This window comes from Microtus pennsylvanicus, chromosome 22 (genome assembly GCF_037038515.1).
Source record: "Microtus pennsylvanicus isolate mMicPen1 chromosome 22, mMicPen1.hap1, whole genome shotgun sequence".
NCBI classification, from domain to species: domain Eukaryota; kingdom Metazoa; phylum Chordata; class Mammalia; order Rodentia; family Cricetidae; genus Microtus; species Microtus pennsylvanicus.
Window position 1 is genome coordinate 19,424,291 of NC_134600.1, and position 26,191 is coordinate 19,450,481.

General features: G+C 43.2%; 1 protein-coding gene across 1 annotated transcript in view; it reads left to right on the plus strand.

The window, feature by feature from the left end:
• The window catches only part of Myom1 (myomesin 1), a 126,816-nt gene that overhangs the window by 99,051 nt on the left and 1,574 nt on the right, over window positions 1-26,191 (plus strand). The window contains exons 25-36 of the mRNA XM_075955986.1: window positions 3,661-3,797; window positions 4,557-4,701; window positions 5,786-5,845; window positions 6,114-6,181; window positions 12,709-12,822; window positions 13,887-13,974; window positions 14,953-14,991; window positions 15,085-15,190; window positions 18,776-18,939; window positions 21,709-21,745; window positions 22,252-22,274; window positions 23,141-23,196. Coding sequence (XP_075812101.1) covers window positions 3,661-3,797; window positions 4,557-4,701; window positions 5,786-5,845; window positions 6,114-6,181; window positions 12,709-12,822; window positions 13,887-13,974; window positions 14,953-14,991; window positions 15,085-15,190; window positions 18,776-18,939; window positions 21,709-21,745; window positions 22,252-22,274; window positions 23,141-23,196 — 1,037 coding nt within the window. The remainder of the gene's footprint in view (window positions 1-3,660; window positions 3,798-4,556; window positions 4,702-5,785; window positions 5,846-6,113; window positions 6,182-12,708; window positions 12,823-13,886; window positions 13,975-14,952; window positions 14,992-15,084; window positions 15,191-18,775; window positions 18,940-21,708; window positions 21,746-22,251; window positions 22,275-23,140; window positions 23,197-26,191) is intronic.

Consider the following 26,191-nt stretch of genomic DNA (forward strand, 5'->3'; position numbering starts at 1 on the left):
AACTACTTCATGGGGCTATGGTTGGTAGAGTACCTTCATAGCACTCACAGATGTCTGGATTTGAACCAGATGTGGTGGTATACACCTGTTATCCCAGGTAGAGGCAGGAATATCAGAAGTTCAAGGTCATCCTAGGCTATATAGCAAAATAGGAAGATAGAGGCCAGCCTGCGCTACCTAGGACCCTGTCTGTAAAGAAAGCAAACAGAAAAGAGAGAGAGAGAGAGAGAGAGAGAGAGAGAGAGAGAGAGAGAGAGAGAGAGAGAGAAGGAGGGGAGGAAAGAAAAAAAGAAAAGAAATAGAAACACACTTCCTGCTTCATTCAACAGAGCGGTATGAAGATCTGTAGGTGTAGTATGGGTAATTATGTTCTTCAATTTTGGATCACATTTGTATCTCCTAATGATACTCATTTATACGTTTTAGGCAAATCTGCAATGCTGGCTTGTAATAGAATATTCAAATGTCTAAATAAAGGCAATCTAATGACAACACTTTATACTCTTGGAAAATAGGGTAAAGAAGAAGAGCCCTTCTGAACTATTTATTCGTCCTAAATAAGGCACCTCCCTTATAAAAGATTAAACTCCACCGTGGACACCTAAGAGAAGGGAAAGAAAATAACACCCAAAAGGCTCACTGGTCTGAAACGATCTCTTACCCAGTGGCCAAAGTAGAGACACCTCCAGAGAAAAACAATCTGGCGTTTGAGAAAGCAGACTAAAAAGTGGTAGATACGCTCCCTCTTTTCAAGGAAGAGCCTAAAAGACTCCTCGGTGCTTACAGCATATTTACTTGTTTTCCATATTCACGGCATATTTATTATCCTTCGCTCTCTCTCTTTTGAACTAGGCTTCCCCGATGCTTACACATGTTTACTCCTTTGTAACTATGGAGTTCCAGGAGATCCCAGCACATGGCCCTCACTTCCTCTGTGTGTTTATTAGCCATGGAACTGGAGATATTCTTGTAGATGATGACTGAAAAGTTAATTTTGAAAACTGTACAGAAGGTGACAGCCTCCCTGGACATTCTTTGTCCTGTGACCCTGAGCAAATCGCTTCCATTTCCCTGGGCTTTGGTTTCGTTTTCTAGGATTGGCTGTTGTGACTGTTCTTAGGACCTAATAAGAAGCTGTCTCTAAGGTACATGTTTACATCCTTGACTCAAGCCTGGTAGAAGTGGAGAGAAGTACTAATCTAGTTAGTAAATACTGCTCACGTATCCAGGCAACAGCTTCCCCAACAACACTTAAACTTAGGCTACAAAATGGTGGGGAGAGAAGTCAAGACAGGGCGTCACTGCTGACCTCACATTCCCTGGGCCTCCCGTGGTCTGATGATCATATAGGCTTGGAGGTAGTATAATTAAGGAAGTCGTAGCTGACTCATCTTGTTGTCACCTACACTGAGAAGTTGTATCTTGCATAAGCCTAAGGATTATTATAATTGTGGCTTCTTGGAGAGGGGGTGACAGCAAACTCGAGCTTCCTGTTAGAGACCAGCTGTGACAATGTGGTTGGCACAAAGGGCAAGCCCAAGGGTGTGTTTCAAACTCTGAGCATGAGCATCAAATCCTCAGGCCAGTGAAGTTTTCCTTAAACCCTTGAAACCACATTTTAAATGGCACAGTTCCAGTATTTTCTTTCCCCGGCCACAGTGATGACGTCACTAAAGGAACATTTTCAGAGATCTTCCACAAGGGTCAAAGCAGCATATCTAATTTTTGAATTCATACCCACTTCTTCCTGGTCAAGGAAAACATTACGTCCTTTTGTTCATATTTATAAGGTTTTAAAAGTCTTATTTCTCACTGAATGTAAATTTTAGATATTCGGTTCCTTTATCCTTTAATGTAGTAAATTCTCCTCTGTAAAGCCATTTTAAAAATATTTTCAAAGCCGTTAAGCATGCGCCTTCACTCTACCAATAATATGTTTTCTAAACTGCCAGAGAAGGTGATTTGTGTCTAAGAAAGGGAAAAGATAAATGAAAAGTATAGATGTAAAATCTGAAAATAATATGGCCTGCTGTGCCAGTAATGATATTGAGTTGCAGTGTGGTGAGTCAGAGGGTAAAGTATGTGGCATCGTTAACATCCTGCCTCCCAGTTCGTCATCTGCAGACGAACTTGTCTGCATCTTGTCCCATCTATACAAGTGATGTATTGTGTGCACACACATAAGCCTACAGCCATAAATATAGACACACTGCTATGTATTTCCTAGTTGTCAACACATTATGCTTTGTAATTATAGGATATTATTGAAGCAACTGGAGGGAAAACAGATACCAAAATACTACTAGCCAGCATTTATTATGTGCCAGGCCCTTTCTAGGGCATTTATATGGAATATGTCATTTGGACATACACTGACCTGGAAAGGCTCCGTACTGTGGTAGTTTAATTCTAGAGGTTAAGAACATGAGGCCGGGGACTAACAGCTAGACCAGTTGCATATAGCTGGTGAAGCCCAAGGGCTGACTCCAGTGCTGTTCCCATAACCATGACAAAGTCTGCCTCCATGTAGGCACATGCCATGTTTGCTCTGTGCCCTCAGGGAATTCATGGTGGTCTCTTTTCTTCTAGACAGTATTCTTGTGATTCAGGTCAGACAGAGAACATCAAAGGCTCCCAAGGAAGCCAGTCCCTTCCTTTGCATTGCCATTCCAAGTCCAACCACTCACATGTTAGGACCTCCGTGATGGCATCTCCAGACGTTTCTAAATGATGCTTTCCATCCTCAAGACCTGTTTGTAGTAAGGTTGGCCTCTGGTCTTGGGGACTGTCCTTTATCTGCTTCACTCAGACATTTATCACACTGGAAAACCACAGTGTCCATCAGAGAAATGGAACTGGGACAAAGAACAGCTCAGAATAGCAGGGATAATCACGGGCTTAGCTCTGTGGCCTAGATGTAATGACTCTTACTTAGCATTCAGCTTTCTCATCAGTGAACTTGGTGGGGGAACAGAGACTTGCCTTCCAATTACTGATCATTATTCATGGTATGTTAATGTTTCCCCCTTGTACCATAGTTAATTGTCTGACTGTCAAGTGAGGCACACCATATCCATGTTGACAGGCTTAAGGAGGGGAGCAACTGTTCAAGATCTTGTTTCAGCCCCAGAGTCTGTCTTCTCTCTCCAAGTGCATCTCCTTGGTACAGAATGTCCAAGCAGAGCAAACCTGTAGAGATTCTATGGAGTGGACAGAGGAAAATGCAAAGAAAGACATCTCTGCAGCTTGACTGCTACAGAGCTTGTTCCTAGCAGACTTAGGCCTAGGTGCTGGCCATCCTGGGCCATCTGAGAACTCTTCATTTTTCCTTGTGAATGCCCTTGAATAACCTTGACTAAAGCTGCAGTGGAGAGTCACAGATGTTAACCAGATGTTCCCCTATACATCACTTCACCTTCTCTGTTTTTACAATTGGGACAATAATGATTCAATAGGGGTGACATCCCAAGAATAACAGCCAAGGCCTCTGTCCTGTATTCTGAGGTCTCCCTGTAAGATGCTCACTGTCTCTGTGTCTTGAAGGAAGCAGGGGTCTGCATTGCTATTGGTATTGACTCTTTTTCCTTGTTAGAATGTCTATATCAGTATTGTTGTTTGCCAATGTGATCACTTACTATGTCTATCTTTATTTTTTCCTAGCTGTCCCAACTAAGTCAGAATTGGCAGTTGAAATTTTGGAGAAAGGTCAGGTTCGGTTTTGGATGCAAGCTGAGAAGCTGTCTGGCAACGCCAAAGTCAACTACATATTTAACGAGAAGGAAATTTTTGAAGGGCCGGTAGGCTTTCTTTCCCCTCCCTATTTTTTCCAATTAAATGCCTTTAATCCCAGCATTCAGGAGGCAGAGGCAGGCGGATCTCTGTGAGTTCAAGACTAGCCTGGTCTACAGAGCTAGTTCCAGGACAGGCACCAAAGCCACAGAGAAACCCTGTCTCGAAAAACCAAATATATATATTTAATATTTTATTTATATTTAATTTTTAAAAATAATTTCATCCATTGTACTATATATACATCATTTCTATCCCTCCAACTTCTTCTCCAACCCCTCCCATGCTCTCCTACTCCCTTTTAAGTTCATGACCTCTTAATACAACCTACTGAGTCCATTGAGTGTGGTTTGTATATGTATGTGCTTAGGGTTGACTACCTGGGACTGGATAACCTATCAGGGAGCTCATCCTAGGAAAGACTGTTTCTCCCTCTCTTGGCAGCTGTTGCTTGCCCATAGCTCTCATTTAGGGATGAGGCTTTATGAGATTTCCCCCATGTATATTGGCATATCAACTGTGAAGGTCTTGTTTGGGTGGCCATATTGTTGAAATTTCAAAATATTCATAATCAATTCCTGTCTAATTCACACACTCACATAATGTTCCCTTTTCCAGGAATAAGATTTTTAAGCAATTTTCTTAGTTGTGTAGATATTTTAAAATTATGATTCTTTGGGGTTCATTTTAATTTTATCAGGGTTATTGCCTTCAAAGCCAAATGTTTTCCTTTCTGATTTCTCTCTCTTTATCTTTTCACATCGAAGAAATACAAGATGCACATTGACCGGAACACTGGCATTATTGAAATGTTCATGGAGAAGCTGCAGGATGAGGACGAGGGAACATACACATTCCAGATTCAAGATGGAAAAGCAACTGGCCACTCTACTCTTGTTCTGATTGGAGATGGTAAGAATTCTGAGGGATAGTCAGGGAACACTTGGCTACTTATTTCAATGCAAATACCTCATGGCTTAAAAGAGATCCCGTGACTGGCATCTGGAAGTGTTTAGTGTATCCTGAGTCAAATTACAAAATCTAGTCAATACTTCCCACAGTATCCCATTACAAAATCCAGTCAAACTTCCTATAGTATCCCATTACAAAATCTAATCAATACTTCCCAGAGTATTCCATTACAAAGTCTACTCAATACTTCCCACAGTATCCCATTATAAAATCTAGTCAATACTTCCCACAGTATCCCATTACAAAATCTAGTCAATACTTCCCAGAGTATCCCATTACAATAGCTAGTCAATACTTCCCATAGTATCCCATTACAAAATCTAGTCAACACTTCCCATAGTATCCCATTACAAAATCTAATCAATACTTTCCATGGTATCCCATTACAAAATCTAATCAATACTTTCCATGGTATCCCATTACAAAATCTAGTCAATACTTCCCACAGTATCCCATTACAAAATCTAGTCAATACTTCCCAGAGTATCCCATTACAGTAGCTAGTCAGTACTTCCCACAGTATCCCATTATAAAATCTAGTCAATACTTCCCACAGTATCCCATTATAAAATCTAGTCAATACTTCCCACAGTATCCCATTATAAAATCTAGTCAATACTTCTCATAGTATCCCATTGCCTTGAAATGAACATTTCTTTTTTTTTTTTAAAAAAAAAGCACAAAAATTGTTCCTGGTTTTCAGGCACAATTAAATAGTTTCACATGCAAACAAGTACATATTACTAAATTTTTCAACCTAGAAAGCTGCAGTACAGACAGAACCATATATATATACACACACACACACACTCACACACACACACACACACACACACACACACAGACTCACATATACACAAAGCTATTTAGTTTTCAAAGGCCGTCTCTATAAACATCAGAACAAGCAGGGCCATCACAATCCCTGAATACCATGTAATGAAAATAGGCCACTTAGTATAGTGGTTGTTGTGCGTATTCGTGCTGCTCAATTCAATTTCACACTTCCTTGTTTTTCAATTTCTAGTTTATAAGACGCTCCAGAAAGAAGCTGAATTCCAGCGACAAGAATGGATCAGGAAACAAGGTAAAAATAGACATTTTTTTTGTATAAAATATTCCAAGGTTATTTCTATAGCAAAGTTAAATGAGCAGCATGGTTATGTTAATGCTTGGTAAGATAATAATTTAAAATAGATGTTATTAAATATGTAGACATTAAAATATTTTAAAACTAAATTCACAATCATGAGAAAATCTTACTTCAAACATAAATCGCCTCAAGATTTAAGATGAACTTTGATCTTGCATTTACAGCTAATTAAAAGATTGCTTATGTCATTAAAATTTCCCAGGCCCCCATTTTGCTGAGTATTTGAGCTGGGAAGTGACTGGTGAATGTAACGTGCTATTGAAATGCAAGGTAAGGGGGAGCATGGGGACCATGGGAGAGGGCTGAAAGGGAGGGGAGAGGCGGGGGGGGGGAGAGGCAGAAAGGGGAGCAGAGAAAATGTATAGCTCAATAAAATCAATAAAAAAATTTTTTTAAAGAAATGCAAGGTAGGAGATGGATGCATTTTTAATACTCGTCTCAGGAGGAATAAAAATGAGACTGTGTGTGGAACAAGGACCCGTTTTTCCTCTTCCGCTATTTAATCCAGAGTGATGAGCAACAGGCGCTGTGCTGTTGACTGCTCTGAGTAAACCAGCAGGAAACTGTGATAGGGAATGTGTCACCAGAGCTACAGACTGGCATGAACTCTCCAGCCACAGCTTTAGCGTCCCTTCTCCAAAGTGATTTACATCATAAGTGCTTGGTGTTTAGGGCTAATTTTGTTTTATTTGAGATTTTGGAATATTTTTTATTTTGTTTGTATAGTGAAATGTCTGAGAGAACTCAAATCCAAATATAAAATTCATTTATGTTTCACATATACTCAGACATAACCCGAAGGCATTCCGTGCATTATTTTGAATAATTTTGCAAATGAAGCAGGACTGTGTAGTGTGGAATGTTCCACTTGTGGTTCCATGCTCCGCTGCCTGGTTTTATGTGTCAACTTGACACAAGCTAGAGTCATCAGAGAGGAGGGAGCGTCTGCTGAGGCAATGCCTCCATGAGATCCAGCTGTAAGGCGTTTTCTCATTTAGTGATCAATGGGGGAAGAGCCCAGCCTATGGTAGGTGGTGTGTCTTCCCTGGGCTGCTGGTCCTAGGTTCTATACGAATGCAGGCTAAGCAAGCCATGGGAAGCAAACCAGTAAGCAGCACTCTTCCACGGCCTCTGCATCAGCTCCTGCCTCCAGGATCCTGCCCTGCTTGGTTGGGTTCCTGTCCTGACTTCCTTCAGTGAAGAACAGCAATGGAGAAGTATAAGCCAGACAAACCTTTCCTCCCCAACGTGCTTTTGGGTCATGGTGTTTTGTTGCAGCAATAGAACCCCTAACTAAGACACATGCTAATGATCAGAAAGCTGCAGGTTGTGGAGCCATGGGTTTGGCCTTTAGGTTAGGGTGGCCACCTTCTGTCAATCGCAGAACGTCACACGTTACTTTCATTTTACGCTAAATCTGCGTTCTAAGTGGTAGACTATTCCTGGCCCACTCCAACTCCTGTCTTATTCGGTGAGCTTCTCTAAGTCATGAGATTTGCACAGAAACATAGCTGAGTGTGCCCAGCTGTGTCTCCCTGTCTTGCCTCTGTGCTCCTCCTTTCAGGGACTGGAGTTGGGAACTGTCCATGGTCTTAGCCTCTGGGAAGATCAGTGAGGAGGGATTCAAAACAGCATTCTAAGCTGCAGTACACTTAGCATTGCATTTTTAGCTGAGGAAATCGTTGAGAGTTTAAAGGGTTTGGGGCTGTAGCTCAGGGGCAGAGCACTTGTCTACTATGTACAAGGCCCTGAATTTAGTCCCTAACTCTGAATTAAGACTTTGGGGAGCTGAGTATGATGGTACCATCATATCCTCTCAGGAGGATCCTTTAGGCCTAGGACCTAGAGGACAGCCTGGGGGTTATATAGCAAGACTATTCAACTCATAAAAGAAGTTTGTCCCCAATTAAAATGAAATTTTAGTGAAGGAATTGTTGGGTTAAGTCGACTGGGGTCATGTTGACTCAAGACAGGAACCATGGATCTGGCATAGTCATAAAACTGGAGACAAAGTCCCCAGTCACTGCTAGGCCTGATAAAGTCAAAGAAGCAGCAACTTAGCAGACCTATGTAAGAAAAATCAATTCTAGATTTCTGCCCCTCGGGAGATGATAAACTTGAAAAACTCATTCTCAGCAGCCGCTGGAACCTACAGCCTCCCCGTCACCATCCTTCGTGCACCTGGCCCGCTGCTCTCACTCAGCATCTCGTCTGCATTGTGTCTCTATAATCCACCCTTCCCTGAAGCCACATGTCCGGTCCTTCTCCTTTTGTGCTACCTGGGGCTGTCTGGGTGGTGGGCTCTGGAGTCCTCTTCTAATGACTTCTCATCAGCAGAACCAGATCCCTCCCCGGGTTCTGAACAGCAAAGAGGAGCCTAAAAGTAGTAATGGCTGTTCACACATCATCTACTGTGCTGCTGCTCCAAGGCCCAAAATGACCTTCTACTCATCCCAAGGCCCTGTTTAATCATCTCAGTCTGATCTGAACAAACCTTCTTTCTTACATCACTGGGGAACCTTATGCAAATTTAGCAATTTACTATTCTACTTTATACTTCATGGAGTATGTGAGCTAAATGTTTAGACTCATGAGACTCACGTGAGCCCCAGGTGGTTTACTCCAAAGGACTGAGAAAGAGCCCTAGCTTGCCCACAAAACACTGTTGGGTATTATTCCACTACAGGAGTCCACACACACAAATATTCCCTTTGCTACCCAAGGTGACAGCCCAGGAGACAAAGTCCACCTAGAGCAGGAGCTGGAAGCACCCTGGCTTCAAGAAACCACAGAGAGATGGGGCTGCAGGGATGGCTCAATGGATAAGATGGGGCTGAGGTGGGTATGATGCCCATGCCTTTAATCCTAGCACCTGGAGACAGAGTGAATCTGTGTAAGTTCTAGACCAGCTAAGGCTACATAATGAGACCCTGCTCAAAAACACTAAAAGGAGCAGTGGTTGCTCCTATAGAGGACCTGGCTTCAGTTCCCGACGCATACGTGGCAGCTCATAAGTGTCTGTGACTCAGTTTTAGGGGATCCAACATCCTCTTCTGGGTTCTGTGAGTACCAGATTCACATGTGGTACACATATATCCATGCAGACAATGCACACACATACATAATTGGTATGCTCACAATTAATAAATGGGACCTCCTGAAACTGAGAAGCTTCTATAAAGCAAAGGACGTGGTCAACAAGACAAAACGGTGACCTATAGATTGGGAAAAGATCTTCACCAACCCCAATCACATCGGACAGAGGACTGATGTCCAAAATATACAAAGAACTCAAGAAACTTGACATCAAAAGAACAAATAATCCAATAAAAAATGGGGTACAGATCTAAACAGAGAACTCTGAACAGACGAATCTCAAATGGCTGAAAGACACTTAAGGAAATGTTCAACGTCCTTAGCCATCAGAGGAATGCAAATCAAAATGGCTCAGAGATTCCATCTTACACCTGCCAGAATGACCAAGATCAAAAACACTGATGACATCTTATGTTGGAGAGAATGTGGGATAAGGAGAACACTCCTCCATTGCTGGTGGGAGTGCAAACTTGAACAGCTGCTTTGGAAATCGGAAAATGAGGAAACACTCTACCTCAAGACCCAGCAATACCACTTTTGGACATATACCCAAAGGATTCTCAATAATACCAAAGGACATGTGCTCAACTATGTTCATAGCAGCATTGTTTGTAATCGCCGGAACCTGGAAACAACCTAAATGCCCATCAAAGAAGAATGGATAAAGAAAATGTGGTACATATACACAATGGAGTACTACTCAGCGGTTAAAAAAAGAAAAAAATAGATCTTGAAATTTGCGTGCAAATGGATGGATCTATTAAAAAACACATTGGCGGAAGTAACCCAGGCGCAGAAAGATAAATATCATATGTACTCACTCATAAGTGGCTTTTAGACACAAAGCAAAGAAAAATTAGCCTACACTCCACAACCCCAGAGAACCTAGACAACACAAAGGACCCTAAGAGAGACATACATGGATCTACCTAGGAAGGAGAAAAAGACAAGATCTCCTGTAAATTGCGAGTGTGGAGATCACTGGAGAGGGTAGAAGGGGATGGGAGAGGAAGGGAGGGGTGCAGAGAAAAATGTATAGTACAATAAACAATAAAAAGATTGGTATGCTCAGCAAACCCAGAGCATTTCTAATTTTTTCCAGTCCAGATGCAGATTTCCAAGTTGGTTATCTTTATCTGTGTTACCTAGTAACACAATAGATTGCTGTAATTTAAAAACCAGTTAATAACCTTTTGTGTACTGACTTTACTCTTGTTTAAACAGTACTGCTTCTTATGTTCACTTGCTAGATGATCTTTTTCAGGGTGTGTGTGTGTGTGTGTGTGTGTGTGTGTGTGTATGTTTTGCAGGGCCTTGTACTCCACCTCTGAGCTACATCCACAACGTAGCTGAAATTCTTTCAGTGTAGGAAAACATGAATACTTTTGTTTATAATGAATATATAATTACTTTTTGGTTGCTGTGATAAAGCATCATGACCAAAGCATCTTATAAAAGACAATGTTCAATTGAGCTCATGGTTCCTGAGGGTTAGAGTGTATGATGGCAGAGCAATGGATGGAGACAGGAACAGCTGAGAGCATGCATGTCAAACAAAGCAAGCAGCAGAGAGAGCACACTGGGAATATAAAGTGGCATATTATTTGTGTGTTTTTTTTTAAGACAGGTTTTCCTGTAGTTTTGGATCCTATTCTGGAACTAGCTTTTGTAGACCAGGCTGGCCTCGAACTCACAGAGATCAGCCTGCCTCTGCCTCCCGAGTGCTGGGATTAAAGGTGTGCGCCACCACCACCTGGCTATTTGTGTTTTAGTAAATAAAGCTTGCCTGAAGATCAGAGGGCAAAGCAGCCACACTAATCAGCCATACAGGCCAGGGAGTGATGGCATGCACCTTTAATCCCAGGACTTGGGAGACAGAGGCAGACGGATCTCTGTGTGTTCTAGGCTACCCTGAGCTACACAAGATGGAATCTGTCTAAAAGACAAACAGAGTATACACAAAGGTGATCCCAGCCTTGGGGTCCCACACCTTTAATCCCAGCACCAGGGAGGTGGAGACAGAAGTGATATGGCTGGGTGGAGAGAGGAAGATAAAGGGGAAGAGACAGGAACTCAGGGGAGTGTGAAGTCTGAGGATTCATGGAGACAGGATCTCATCCTTTTGGTCTGAAGATTTTGTTTGTTTGTTTGTTTTTTGTTTTTCGAGACAGGGTTTCTCTGTAGATTTGGAGCCTGTCCTGGAACTAGCTCTTGTAGACCAGGCTGGCCTTGAACTCCCAGAGATCTGCCTGCCTCTGCCTCCCGAGTGCTGGGATTAAAGGCGTGCGCCACCACCGCCCGGCTTTGGTAGAGGTAAAAGGTCTCTCTAGTGACTGGCTACTTTGCTTTTCTGATCTTCAGGTTGAACCCCATTATCTATGTCTGGGTTTTTATTATTTGTGCTACAGGAATGGCAGGGAGTCTTTTTAAACCTCAATGCCAATCCCTAGTGACATACCTCCACCTATAAGGCCACACCTCCTAATCCTTTCCAAACAGTTCTACCAACTGGATACAAAGTATTCAAATATCTGAGCCCATGGGGACCATCCTCACTTAAACCAGCACAAGTAAACATTTCTCCATGTTTGTCTTGCAGTCATATATCCTCTTACCAGCTGTTCGGTGTGATCTTTGGGGGAGGGGTTGTTTTGTTTTTCTGATTTTCATGAAGTCTTACTCTTTCATACAATTTTTAATTTTCAAGAAATACATGGATATATTCTTCTTTGTGAAAAATAATTCAACTGTTGCAGAAAAAGCTTAGGATCCCTCTAAGAATATGCAATGGTTTTATATTATGATGTATGGGTTAGGATCTAATGCATCCTTTCAAAACTGCTAAGTAATTAAGTTATTAAGACTTACTTCTTTTTTACATATATTTATAATCTCTTATTACAACACATTTATCCATTTTATAAATTTTCAGATATATATTGAAGCGTATTCATCCTGTTATTCCACTGGAAGACTATTTTAATGCTGTAGGAATTGTCTTTCTTTAGTTTGGGGATTTTTATTTTTGTTTAAGCGTTTATGTTAACATATGGCATCCTTTCTTTCCATGTCTACCTAAGAACTCTGCACTGGAAGCAGGGTCTCACATGTTAGCCAGGCTGCTTTCAAACCCCTGGGCTCATGCAATCCTCTGATATCACTGGGACTTACCACCATGCCACTCTGGGCCAATGACTTTGTTTTAAAGTTGGAGAGTACTTCACTTCCTTGATTTCCCTTGATTTAATGGGTACATGGTACTTTTCCTTGGCATCAATTTTAAGCTGCTTTTGAAACAATATTGCACATGCTGGCCTGATCCCTGATCTCCCCACTGCTTTGAGAATGAGCCTGGCAATGGGACAGTTTCCATTCTAGTCCAGTTGGTCCTGTATATTCATGCAGGAAGCAGTTCCACCAACCAGTGCAGTGTTACTGCATTTGTCATGGAAATACGATGTTAAGACAACTTTTACCGCTGGAAATAGAGATCCTCTCGATAGGTTTAGTCACTGGTGTTCACCTTATTGTAAACCTTTCTCGACCACAATAGCTTGGGACTGTTTTCTTTACAAATCTGTGTCTTCTGACTCTGTGTTTTTTTCTAATTTAATACCCCAATGCCTTAAAAACTGCTTACCATCATAGGAATAACATTTGTTTCCTTATTTCAAGGAGGGCAATTATGATTCTTCCTACAGGTGGCAAATATTAAAAAGGAGACTCACATTGTGTGGTACAAAGATGAACGGGAGATATCGGTGGATGAGAAGCATGATTTTAAGGATGGCATTTGTACCCTGCTCATCACAGAGGTGGGTGGCTACAGATGCAAGAGCTGCCTCAGCAGAAACTACATTCATCAGTTGTTCCATGCCCGAAGGACTCACCACAGCTTCCATCTAACTGCTAGAGGAACGTACTTAGAATCCCAGTGGTAGAGATCCGGAGACAGATGGATCCCCGGGCTTTGTGGCCAGCTGGTCTGGCTGAGTTGGAGAGCTCCAGGTGCTAGTAAGCTCCGGGTGCTGGGTCGGAGCTGGAGATAGGGCTCAGTGGTTAAGAGCACTGGTCGCTCTTCCAGAGGACCTGGATTTGATTTCCAGCTCACAGGCATCTGTAACTCCGATTCCAGGGGATCCAATGACCTCTTCTATTAACTTTCTTGTAATCCTTCCTCAAATAAAATAGTTTGGGACTGATTTCTTTAGAGATCTGGGCCACTGTCCCCAGTCACAACATGCATATGGTGTAGAGACATATGTACAGTCAGAACACTCATACACATAAAATAAACTGTTAGAAACAAACAAACATGGCAGCTGGCTTCTGAAGGGGAATACCCAAGGTTGATCTGTGGCCTCTTCACACATGCTTGTTGTATAAACATTCATGCATACCCACATGTTGGCAGAGCTTTCTGTCCCCCCAGGTCCCACAGTTGTTCAGTCCTAAAGAAATACACAGAGACCTACATTAGTCATAAACAGGTTGGCCTATTAGCTCAGGCTTCTTATTAATTAATTCTTACACCTTAACCCATAATTCTTTTCTGTGTTAGCCACATGGCTTGGTACCTTTCATCATTCTCACACCTGTGTTCTTTATGTCTGGGTGACAACTGCAGACTGAGCTTTCCTCTACCCAGAATTCTCCTGTTCTTGTTGCCCCGCCTCTACTTCCAGCCTGGCTACTGGCCAATCAGCATTTTATTAAAAATAATACAAGTGACAGGATAAAAGCCCATTGTCGCACAGTATACACTCATACACACATGAACATACACTCACACACACATTCATATATGCACACACAGAGACACACAACTGCAGAACCATATGTGAACTGTGATCAACTGTAATGTTCATTCTCTCCTCAGTTTTCCAAGAAAGATGCTGGATTTTACGAAGTTATCCTGAAAGATGACCGAGGAAAAGATAAGAGCAGGCTGAAACTTGTGGATGAAGGTGACTACCAGCTGTTAGGGTCTGTCTTGTGGGCTCCACAGCTTCCAGAATTACGACTGGAGCTGGGCTGGCTACAGAAGTCATGCTGATTTGTGTCCAGTGATTTTTGGTTTAATTGAAATTCCAGCAGAGCGACCTACTGTTCTTTTTCAAAAATATTTTCCCTTTTAGACTTCCTAGAAATCAAAAGTATACTTTTGATCCTTAGATAAATTTATAGCCCATAGAACTCTAGAAGGCTGTTTCCAATTTAAATCATCATTTTTCTCACAGCTGAACAAAAATGTTCTCGGATCTAAACCTTCTGTGAGAAACATCCTAAAAAATGGTTCATTGTTAAGGGTGCTAAGAAAGATTTGTGTAGGAAATGTGATGAAGCCTTGCAATTAGCAAAGCAGCAGCTTCCAGTCTTCAGAGACTAAGGACAAACATATCATGATAATTAGAAGCTACCTACAACCCCACCCCAAACCTCCAGTTCTCTTCCTCAGTACGGCAGGATTGAAGTCAAGCCGCAGAAGCCTTAGCGTTCACCATCCAGCTCTCAGAAGAGGTGGGGGCCGCCGTATTTTTGGGCAGAGGGCGTCCAAGCAGCCTAGACAGTAAATTCATTAGGAGTTGATGTCACAGATAACAAACTCCTGTAATTCAAACTAAGGCGTCCCCAGACTTGAGAAGAGTCTTCCAAAGCCAACAGACTTCCTGGAAATCTCAGTGTGGCCTTTTCTAGAATGTTCCTATAACATTAGTTACAAACAGTTCAAGGAAAACAAGTCAAAACAAGCAGAAATCTTTTTAAAACCCTTATGAAAATTATGTTATTTCACCAAAACCCACTAATTATCAGTAGGTCAACATATTCACCTCCCATCAAATGGCTTTCGCCAGACAGGGAGTTTCCGAGGGCTACAGCTTGAAATTAGACCTTATATGGAATGTGCTCATGCTAAAGTTTTGCCTGTGACCCTCTGTCTGCAGCCTTCCAGGAACTGATGACGGAAGTATGCAGGAAGATAGGTAAGTTCCCATTTCCTTCCCATAACAAATACTTCGGTACACTCCTCTCAGGGTGAGCTTACCGCGCTTGAACTGTGCTGTTTTCTTCCTCAGCTTTGTCCGCTACAGACCTGAAAATTCAGAGCACTGCAGAGGGCATCCGGCTGTATTCCTTTGTCACTTACTACCTGGACGATTTGAAAGTTAACTGGTCCCACAAGTAAGTAAATGAAAACTGACTTGCTAGGTAGACATTTTCCCCCACTGTCCAGGGGAGGAACGAAAACAAAAATCCCACCCCTTTCAGGTAAGAGGGTTCATAGTGAGGAACACAGGACAGAACCCCTCTCTTACTTCAGGTTAGTAACCATGCATAGTGAGGTACAGTAATGGCTACGGTATGTCCTTCTTGTGATAGAAATACCGTCATTCATAGACATCTCTGTAATGTAGCCGCCACCTGAGACAGCTATGTATAAGCTAGCTCTGGTCTGCCAGCCACCCAGAGCTCTGCTTGCAGCCTTCTCTATATCTGTATACCTAACCCATGTGATCTGAAACAAAACCGGTGTGCACTAGGAGATTCCCAAGTTTCCTATAATCTGTGTTCGTAGCCATTTCCCATAGAAGTCTCTTCCTGAGAAGAGCCCCGGCTTATCATTGTTGGTTACAGCAGCTGGCATAACTAGGCGTTAGCATCTTGCATCTTGTTTGCCCACCCTCAGAAGGCTCTGGGGACAAATGTTTGAACTGGATTGAGTCTGACATTTGTCTTAATCCTAAGCTGCTTTTGTGGAATCATAGAGGAAATACATTCAAATTCACCTGGAATTCCATGGGTTTCTGAACCAAAACAGACGTCTCAATCTAATTCTGACAGTATACTCAACCTCTGGGCACCCTTGAGACATATTTGGCAGAAACAGAAAAGAGGCACGGTATAGACAATCTTTAGGGATGCAGCCTCCTCCAGATCAATTTTGGTTTAGACATTCATTCCAAACTGTTAACAAAAGTCCTGTAGCATCCTTGAGGATACAGATAACAATGTCTGTTTGTATTATAGCTTCACCGGGCACTAGCAGTCTGCTGGGCATTGTTCCAAGCCGGTAGACAGGTGGCTTCTTTCATGGCCCCAGCTCTGTGCAATAGGCATTTTCACCTCGGGGGAGAGGAAGCTCAAGCTGGGGGAGGTGACTCGAGTGTGCACACAGATAATTGAGCTGAGGGCTATGCCCGGTCAGTCTGACTCTAGAGATAAGCTAGGTCATTGTAACACACACACACATGCGCACATGCACACACGCATGCATGCATGCACACACACCTCCAAATTGCATGGCAAGTTTAGGGTGAGAGAAGGAGACATATATCACTTAAGTATTATTTTTAAAAAGAGCCTAAGGCTAGTGGTATAGCTCAGTGATAAAGCACTTGCCTAGCGTGCATCAGGCCCTGAGATCAACCCCCAGCACCACAAAGAAGAAAGTAAGAAAAAAGAAAAAAGTAAGCTGAACAGGCAACCAGAGCTGGTACTTGACTGTGCTCTTAGGCATTTTCTGAATTCTAAAAGTAAAAAGAAGCAAAATGCCAGTGTGGAAGGCTTGCGTTTGGGGCCCTTTGTTCTCTTTTTTCAGGAAATGTTGCAGGGAAGTAAGTATTAAAATTTAAAATAGACCCAAATCCTAGGAAATTCCTCTGTGACATCTAGGACATTATAATATATCAGTCTGAAGAAGGAGGGGAGTAAAATTAGCTGGATCATCAATCAAAACACTGTGTCTTAGAGCTGTGAGATTGGGTAAAAGCGCCTGGACCTGAGTTCCACCCCAGGACCTAGGTGGAGGGAAAGAACACACACACACACACACACACACACACGGTAATAATCAAATAGATAAACACAGTATCTTTAAGTTGTGTCCTTTGTAAAGGAATCATTTGTTCAAGGGCTGGAGAGAGCGCTCAGTATGAAGAGTACATACTTACCTTCCAGAGGACCCAAGCTGAATTCCCAGCAACGTGTCAAGTGGTTCACAACCACCTCTAACTCCAGCTGCAGATCTGACACCTCTGGCCTCTGTGCGCACCTACACTCACGTGGATATAGTCTCCCAACACATATGCACATAATTAAAAATACATCTTTTTAAAAAAAATTTTTTAAATGGGAACATTAAAAAAATATTTTAAGGAACTTGCTGTTAGAGTAGCAAGGCAAGAACTTCCTGCCGTTTTGGTTTCATCTACATGAACTTCTCTGATACTGATTTGTCCATACACAGCTGAGGGATTGAGAACTGTAATATTGTTTTTTGTAAGTCTGAGGCAAACTGAAAAAACACACCTTAAAGAGGGTGAGAGCCCTGACTGTGTGTTTATCTTCCTTAGCAAGTCATTTAATTCTATGAATATCAGTTTCTCAAATAAAATAGGAACAATAGAATCCATTCTGTCTGAAGTTCTTAACATATAGAAAGCACCATTGTGCGAGCCAGCCAGAAACCAAATAACCCATGCAAAGCAGAGGACTTTCTTCCTGTCTGACTCAAAGAAACGCTGTCATTCAGGCCCAAACCTTCAGGGTACAAATGTGTTTCTCTACTCTAGTCCTATGGCATTTGAATTGCTAATATATTTTCAGATATTTTAATAAATGCCCTCATACATAGCCTGTAGTGTCGAAAGAAAAATACTAAGTCTTTATGAAAGCCAAAATATTTTAGTGAAAAAAAAATTTTAAGTTCGTCTTGAAATTCTACTTAAGGTATAAACTTTGTACGTGCATTTTGGGAAAATACATTTATAGATATTAGAAAATAGAAAGAGTTATAATATGATATCATCAATAGTTTTGTTAGCCCATTTATGCAAATTTAAAGAACTTTCTTCTAGTATTTTCTCCACATATAATTATAACTATATATGCATATATATGGTAATTTTATATACTGATTTTTAAAAATGTATTACATTTATTTTGTGTGTGTACATGTGCACACGCCGCTGCCCATGTGGAGGTCAGAGGACGGTGTGTAAGAGTCACTTCTTTCCTTACCTTTGAGCTTTAGGGGTTCACTCCAGTTGCCAGACTTGGCAACAAGCCCCTTCGCCCCTCCACCATTCACTGGCCCTGGACTGCCCACTCTCACATCATCTCCATGAAGTACCTTTTGACAGTTTGAGAACTCCGCCCTGCCATGTGCTTGTTTTGTCTAGAGCTGTAGTGTTTCCTCAGTCAGATGACAATGGCAAGGGCCCTTCCGCTCTGCTCTCACACAGGACCAGAGCCCATGCCTCACTGCTCTGACAGACACTCGGCTGCGAAGTCACTTTTGACTCCACAACCAAGTGTACGTGTATGTGCTTAAGCAGCTTTGGAGCAATATTGATACAGATGTCACGCGCAGATAGTCCCCACCATTGTTTTTACCTATCCAGTTTGGCAACAGAGCATGTGTATTAAATATGCAGCAAAATAGTATGTAGTTTGCCTTTTACCTTTAAATATTCCCTTAACCCTAGAAATAAACCCAAGCCAAACCAAAGATAATTAGTGCCACTGAGAAGTATCGGTCTTGAAATCTGCACTGGGATCCAGGCTACAGCGGTGAGTTAAGTAGATGTTCAGACTGTCATTCCAGGGTCCTTAGAATCCAAGTCCCTGGCTTCAGTGCCCATAATTACCCTGAAGCAGGACGGCATATGCAGGTCTCATGTTTTCTGAAAGCCTATAAAGGTTTACGGCATATCACTTTGTAAGACACCGAGGAAACAGTAATGACACTTTCCTTCGTCTTGACAGTGGGACGGGCATTAAGTACACAGACAGAGTTAAGACTGGGGTCACTGGGGAGCAGATCTGGCTGCAGATCAATGAGCCCACTCCAAATGACAAAGGGAAATACGTGATGGAACTCTTTGACGGCAAGACTGGACACCAGAAGACAGTGGATCTTTCTGGACAAGGTAACGCGCTCCTTAGCATCCACTATAGAATGAACCAGAGTGAAATGAGGTCGTTACACTGGTGATGTCAAAGAAGTTGGGTGGGAGACACTTGGGTTGAGTGGGCCTGTTCTGGATTGGATTCTCTGAGTCCCAATCTTTTTGGAGGCCTAATTTGTCTTTAAGTTCAATTTGATTATATGTCACTATATGAGTGACGCCATTCTGGTTAGATCTGGTTGGCTAAAGACTAGTGCAGGAACTAGGCTAAAATAATGGTCTCCGATGCTTTTTATTAATAATGATTTTGGCAAGACTGTCTTAACTATCAAGAATTTAGTCAGGCAACCATGAACAGCAAGCTGGACAGTAACCATGGAGAGAAAGCACCACTCTCACAGCCATTGAGAGGTGCCTTGGTGAGGAAAGCAGTTGTACATGGGGACTGACGTCATCCAGTCCCAGACAGCAGCTGATGCGACTAGAAAGCCCGGATGCAGGGCACCGCTGACCTGTGAGCTTCAGAGGTGCGTGATGCGAGACCAAGGGCAGAGGGAGAATCGACTCCGAGAGTAACGATACAGAAACTTCCCTGTCCATAGAGCAGTGAGTGAGGAGAGTCCAGGGAAAATGCTGGGCAGAGCAGAGGAAGCTGGGGTCTAAGTCTGAAGGGTCCCAGATGTCGTGGCTGTCTGTTGAGAGATTAGGGGTTTCTGTAGATAATGGGGGAAGAAAAGAAAGAATCAGGAGAAGCAACAAGAAAAGATCAAAGGTGGTGCACAGTTCCTGAATAAAACTTTCAAAGTTAAGAAAACAGCTAAAATCGCCATGTTGTTTCTCCCCATCTCCTGGCTATATTCTGCCCCCCATGCTTTCCTAAAAAGTCTAGATGAAAGTCAGCAAAAGAGGCTGGATCGAATTTCCTGAGCTCCTCGGTGCACTAAGATGCAGTCTTAGTGTTCATAACTCTTCATGCTTTCCAGCCTCAGGATAAATTCACAATGTATGTAGAGAGCCACTCCCCAAGCATGCACTGGGGTGTGTGTGTGTGTGTGTGTGTGTGTGTGTGTGTGTTTACAGGCCTGCACTCGAGGTGCTGTCTGAATCCCCTATTCTCACGCCACCCCTACCCATCCTGCCTACAAAGGCACACTGAGAATTTGCAGTCATGGAGAAACTGCAGCAAAAAGGCAAGGCTCTCCTGACCCACGCTGTGCTCTGGGTTTCCCCCACCGTCCATCTGGCTGTGGGAAACACAACAGAAAGGGGGAAGCTGTAATGGGGTGGAGAGGTTTAAAACATTCCAAAAATTATTTTTAACAACCACAGCTGATGCAACTACCTCACTTTTAACCCCCTTGAAGGCCAAGGCTAGATCCTCTCACCAGCGTTGCCACAGCCACCAAACACAAGTTAGCTTGACCACACTTTTTTTTTCTGAGTTCAATATGGGGACCAGGAAGGTTTTTATGCTATCACCCTGGTTCAAACTGAATCTCCGTCATTTTTCAGATGAGAAAAAACAAGGCCCAGCAGCTTGAAGCCTGGTTTTATATGTATTTATACGTATAAAGTATGTACAAATGGGGATGTGTAGATTGGTATTGTCTAAATATTTGCTAGGCTGCAAATACGGCTCTTGGCTGAGGAATTGGCACCACGGGTGTAAGCGCTAGCTATGGAAGTCTGATGGCTCGCGTTCAGTCCCCAGAACCCACAGGAAAAGCTGATGTCACAGTACACATGTGTGAGCTCAGTATGTCCACCCTGAGATGGGGGTGGGAGTGGAGACAGGAGACTCATCGTAAGCTGAGCAGCCGTGGAAGAAGAGGAACTCAACCTGACTCGACAGCTGTGGGAACTCACTCCTGACAGTTGTGTTTTGACCCCCCCCCACAAGCTAACACATACCCCAACACTCATGTAAATAAATCATATCTGTGTGTGCGCTTGTGTGCATATGTGTGTGCGTGTGTGTGTGCATGTGTGTTCCTCGAGCCCCAAAGGCAATGAAAGATGAAACAGTAGAATTTTAAAGCAGAGCTAGATTTTCTCATGGTCTACCATCAAGTGTCTCACCCTGACGTCACGGGGTAGGATTATTTTTAGAACACTGCAATTCTCATCTTCTTCTCTCACCTGTCTCCACCTTTGCCTCAGTGAGAGAGGGACAGAAGATGGGGAGAATATGAGCAAAACCGAATGATACATATTATGAAATGTCATAATGAAGCCTATTATTTTGTATGCTAACAAAAATGTATTTAAAAAATCAAAAAGAAGAAAGAATAATCTCAGGACTCTGTTCTGTAGTGGACAGCACACTGGACTTCAGACTAGTCTTAACATCAATGCGACGACCATTACTTAGTGTGCTCTCCTTCCTAAATGGACAAGAAAGACCTAACGTGAAGATGTTTGAACTGTCTAGCCCAGGTGCTTACCAGGGGTAATTTAATAAGAAAAAAGTCCCTTTCTTCTCTCCTCTGGATTCTTAGACAGCACTCTTATTTGAAAGACTTTTATCCCCATTTTTTTCTTGGTGAGACTGATGGTTTTTGTTTTTTGCTTAAGGTTGAAGGGTTGCTGAAATGAAAGCTTCTAACATCTCCTACCTCATATTTTCTACATAGAAAGTGCTTGTCTTGTTGAGAGCGCTACACGGATATAGGAAGCCATAGGCAGTCTTCTGAGAAGCTGAGCAGTGACCGAACCTTGGGACTTGTAATCGGCCCTGTGTGTTGTCAATTCTGACTAAGAAATTTTTAACTTTCTTTTTTTCTTTTGCAGCATTTGACGAAGCCGTTGCTGAATTCCAGAGGTTAAAGTAAGTTCCCCTTCCTGGCAAGTGCCGCTTCTGTTCAGTTACATTCCTGGAACCCTGTGTACCTCTTGCCTATCTGAGTATCAGAAACAGGGTTTGGTTTGAGCAAGCACAGGAAAAGCCCCACTTGACACGGCTAGCTGAGCTGCCAAATACCTCTCAGGCGGATCGTGGCCTGGCTCTCCTCCCCCGTTTGTGTATTAAATGCAGTCCAAGCTTGTTGCAGCTCTTCACGTTACTCAGAGCTATAACTGAGAGAGCAGCTGTCTAAGTCTGCATTCAGTGTGTGTATGCACGTGCGAGAGAGACACACACACACACAGAGAAAGAGAGAGAGAGAAAGAGAGAGAGAGAAGGACAGAGAGAGAGGGAAAGAGAGAGAGGGGGGAAAGGGAAAGAGAGAGAAAAAAACAGGGCAGGGGGAGAGAAACTACTTGGAATGACACTAATACAAATCTTTGTTGTCTGTCTGTCTGTCTGTCTGTCTGTCTGATCTCTCTCAACCACAGACAAGCTGCCATTGCCGAAAAAAGTAAGTAGCTACCTTCACACTTAGCACAGAGGCAGATTCAGAGTCGAACTTCATTTTCCCAGCACATCTACAGATGACAGTGGATATTTTTTCTTGCCGGGCTTGGTGTCACAAGCCTTTAATCCCAGCACTTGGGAGGCAGAGGCAGGTGGATCTCTGTGAGTTTGAGGCCAGCCTGGTCTACAAAAGCTAGTTCCAGGACAGGCAGGGCTACATAGTGAGACACTATCTCAAGAAAAGAAAATAGATAAAATAGATTTTTTTTCCTCTTCTTTCTTTCTTTTATGAATTGTGGATGGTCCACATTTGTTTTCCTTTAGTCTTATGTCTATAAGAAGGTCTCAACTATGGCATCTGACTCTTGTCTCTGAAGCCATCCTAAGAAATCTCTTGGTCACAACCATATGGTAGGTATTGGGCACTAATAGGTACAGTGCATCAAAAGAAAATTAAACCCAGTGAAGAAGAAAAGAGTCTGGAACACTGCCCTTTTGGCATTGAGTGAATTCATAGAAACAGGTTGGAGAGTCACAATTTGAATGAAACTGGTGCTCATCACAGGAAGACCAGAAAGAGGCCACGCCTGACTCAGAACCTGCACATTAGAGTTGTTCTCCTGCCTTGAGCTTAGCAAGGTGCCCCACGCTGGTGCTTCAGGTACAGCTACGGGCGCCGTGTGTGCAGTAAGTGAGTAAAGAAAGCCAGAGTCGCTGGGTCATTTTCTTAATTTGCATGTTGAAAAAAGTATTGAAATAACCATCAGGACAGGAAAAACTAAACAGGATTTGTGTCCTGGAGTGGTTTTGAGGGCATGATCATTGGCCCTCTTCATTGCAGTGATTAACCAGAAATTCCTGTGCTTGCAGATCGGGCCCGGGTGTTGGGCGGTCTCCCTGATGTTGTTACCATCCAGGAAGGCAAGGTGAGCATGGGGTACGGTTGTCCCTGCCTCCACACGGGGAACGGCCCCACACCCCACACCAGGGTCCTTCCTTCTGTATCCTACCATCTGTCTTATTTCTTGCATTTGCCCTTCACCATAGCCAGATGCAGGGTTAAAAGTTCAGCATTCCAGTCATAATGCCTTGTCAGCCCGGCATCAGGATGAAAGTTTGTCTTGTGATGCTATATTTAGACCATTTCTCCAGAGGCACAGTTAGAAACCAACAGAAGTCATTAGGTTGTATGGGAAAGAACCTGAAAACATTCACTCATAGCCCTGTAGCAAAAGAAGAAGGAAATTATTCCAGCACACACTGGAAGGCGGCCCATGCTAGTAAGAGTCTCATGGTTGCTCCATCTTTGATGAAAACCAGCTTCTCTCCATTTGGTATTAAACTGGTGTTTCCTAGCTTCATATAATCTGAGACAAAATGAGCATCATTCTAACCCATAATCAAAGAACCCAGCAGGGGGTCTAGAGTTCAAGGCCACCTTAGCTGCATAGCTGGACCCCGTATCAATAAAAATCAAACTCTTACAAGTCCAGAGACACCTGTAGTGAAGTAAAACCCTTTCTCACTTGAAAGGGCGTTGACTGTCTGCAGTGGTGCGTGTGGGGGAGACGCACAAGCAAAACTCAGGTAGTAAAGCGAGACTATAGATTCCATTCAGCTCCAGTCTTTGTACAGGGAGAATATCACAGTCAACTTTGAGCCTCTGAGAGCAGCTTCTGTCCTGAAGTTGCCTTTGCCACTTTCCCCACATAGTGAGGTTGCAGCCATTGGGCATAAGTGACGATTAGAATGTATATGGAAGCACTGAATCCACAACGCAGACAGAATGGGCATTGGTTGTCCACAGTGCTTATGGTGTCTGGGATTTGTGTAATCCAAAATGATTTACCTGGCCTGTAATGACCATGGTTTGACTCACTTAAAAATTATTGCATGTAAGTGTTTCTTTATTGGAGAACATACCATAGCAGACATGTGCAAATCAGGGCACAACTTGCTGGTATCAGTTTTTCCCTTCTACGGTGTGGCACTGGGGAATTGAACTCGGGTCACTCAGCTTGGCAGCAGCGTTTTTACCCACGGAGTCATCTCTCCCACTTGGACTTTTCTTTCTGAAGTGTACCCGTAGTGTAATTTAGTAAAAATGATAATTAAACTGGCATGGTGGCTCCCAGCACGTGGGCGGCGTAGGCAAGAAGGTCACTGGTCAGCCTGAGCTACGCAGCCTGCCTTAAAAATCTTGCTAGTTAATGATGAGATGTGGGCAGGGTTTCTGACTTACCCAGCTTTGTTCCCACAGAAGAGGCCATAGTGACAGCTTAAGGTCTGTCAGGAGGATATTTCAAAGAACACGTCTTCCCTAGCAATGCCAACTTCATCCCTGGTCAGCATTCTGTCATTTGGCATCACTAGCCGTGGAGAGGGGGACAAAAGACACAGTGAAATATAGCATACCGGTCTGAACTGCAGCGATCAGTGGCAAGCGCAGGCAAAGACGCGGGAAACCAGATTACTTATTCATTGCTGGTTGTCATGGTTGGAACGCCGGTCAAAATTAAATCAACTCCTAGCACAAGAGCTTGGCGGTTTCTAGGGAGAAAAATGAATTATATATTTAGCATATATCCCAGCAACTGCACCTGGGCATTTAGTGCAGAGAAATGGAAATGTCAACATAAGAGCCTGTACGCTCTCTCTCTTCAGAATAGCCCCCAAACGGGAAGTGGTGCATATGGCCCTTAGGGACACGCACATCACTGACATAAGAGCCTGCACTCTCTTCAGAATAGCCCCCAAACTGGAAGTGGTACATATGGCCCTTAGGGATACACACATCACTGACATAAGAGCCTGCACTCTCTTCAGAATAGCCCCAACTGGAAGTGGTACATATGGCCTTAGGGACACGCACATCACTGACATAGGAGCCTGTACTCTCTTCAGAATAGCCCCAACTGGAAGTGGTACATATGGGCCTTAGGGACACGCACATCACTGACATAAGAGCCTGTACGCTCTCTCGCTTCAGAATAGCCCCAAACTGGAAGTGGTACATATGGCCCTTAGGGACACGCACATCACTGACATAAGAGCCTGTACGCTCTCTCTCTTCAGAATAGCCCCAACTGGAAGTGGTACATATGGGCCTTAGGGACACGCACATCACTGACATAAGAGCCTGTACGCTCTCTCTCTTCAGAATAGCCCCAACTGGAAGTGGTACATATGGCCTTAGGGATGGACATGCACATCACTGACATAAGAGCCTGTACGCTCTCTCGCTTCAGAATAGCCCCCAAACTGGAAGTGGTGCATATGGCCCTTAGGGACACACACATCACTGGTCAGCAGCAAGGAAGGACATCAGGGGCGATGATGCTGACACGAAGAAGCAGTCTGGAAAGTTTGCACACTGTAGATTATGTTTATATGAATTTTGATGTTTTATAAATGGAAAAATGGGTAGCAGTGGCTGCAGACTGAGAACAGAGTTGACGATCAAAATACAAAGATATGGAGCACGGTCCCACTGACTACATCTACAATAAAACTCCCACACCTCCGGCCCAGGGGTCACTGCAGAAGAGGGGGCGGAGTGAGAGTAAGAGGCAGGGGATCAGGGAATCTGCTGTGGGACAGTCTATTACCATCATCAGAGTTACACCCGGTAAGTCCCACTAACGTGACTGCCTACACATGATCCGAACAAGGACAACATCAGTGGACATGCCAGAGTGGATGGGGAAAGACCAAGAAACCTGGACCCTACACAAAGAACTATAAGCCACTAAGGAATTCTGGAAGCCAGAGAAATAGTCTTTCCTAGAGAAGAGAAAATCAATTGGTTATCCAGTACCAAATGGTCAGCCCGAGAATCACACATACAAGTAACATTATACAGACTGAGCCAGTTACACACACACACACACACACACACACACACACGCACGAATGTAACAA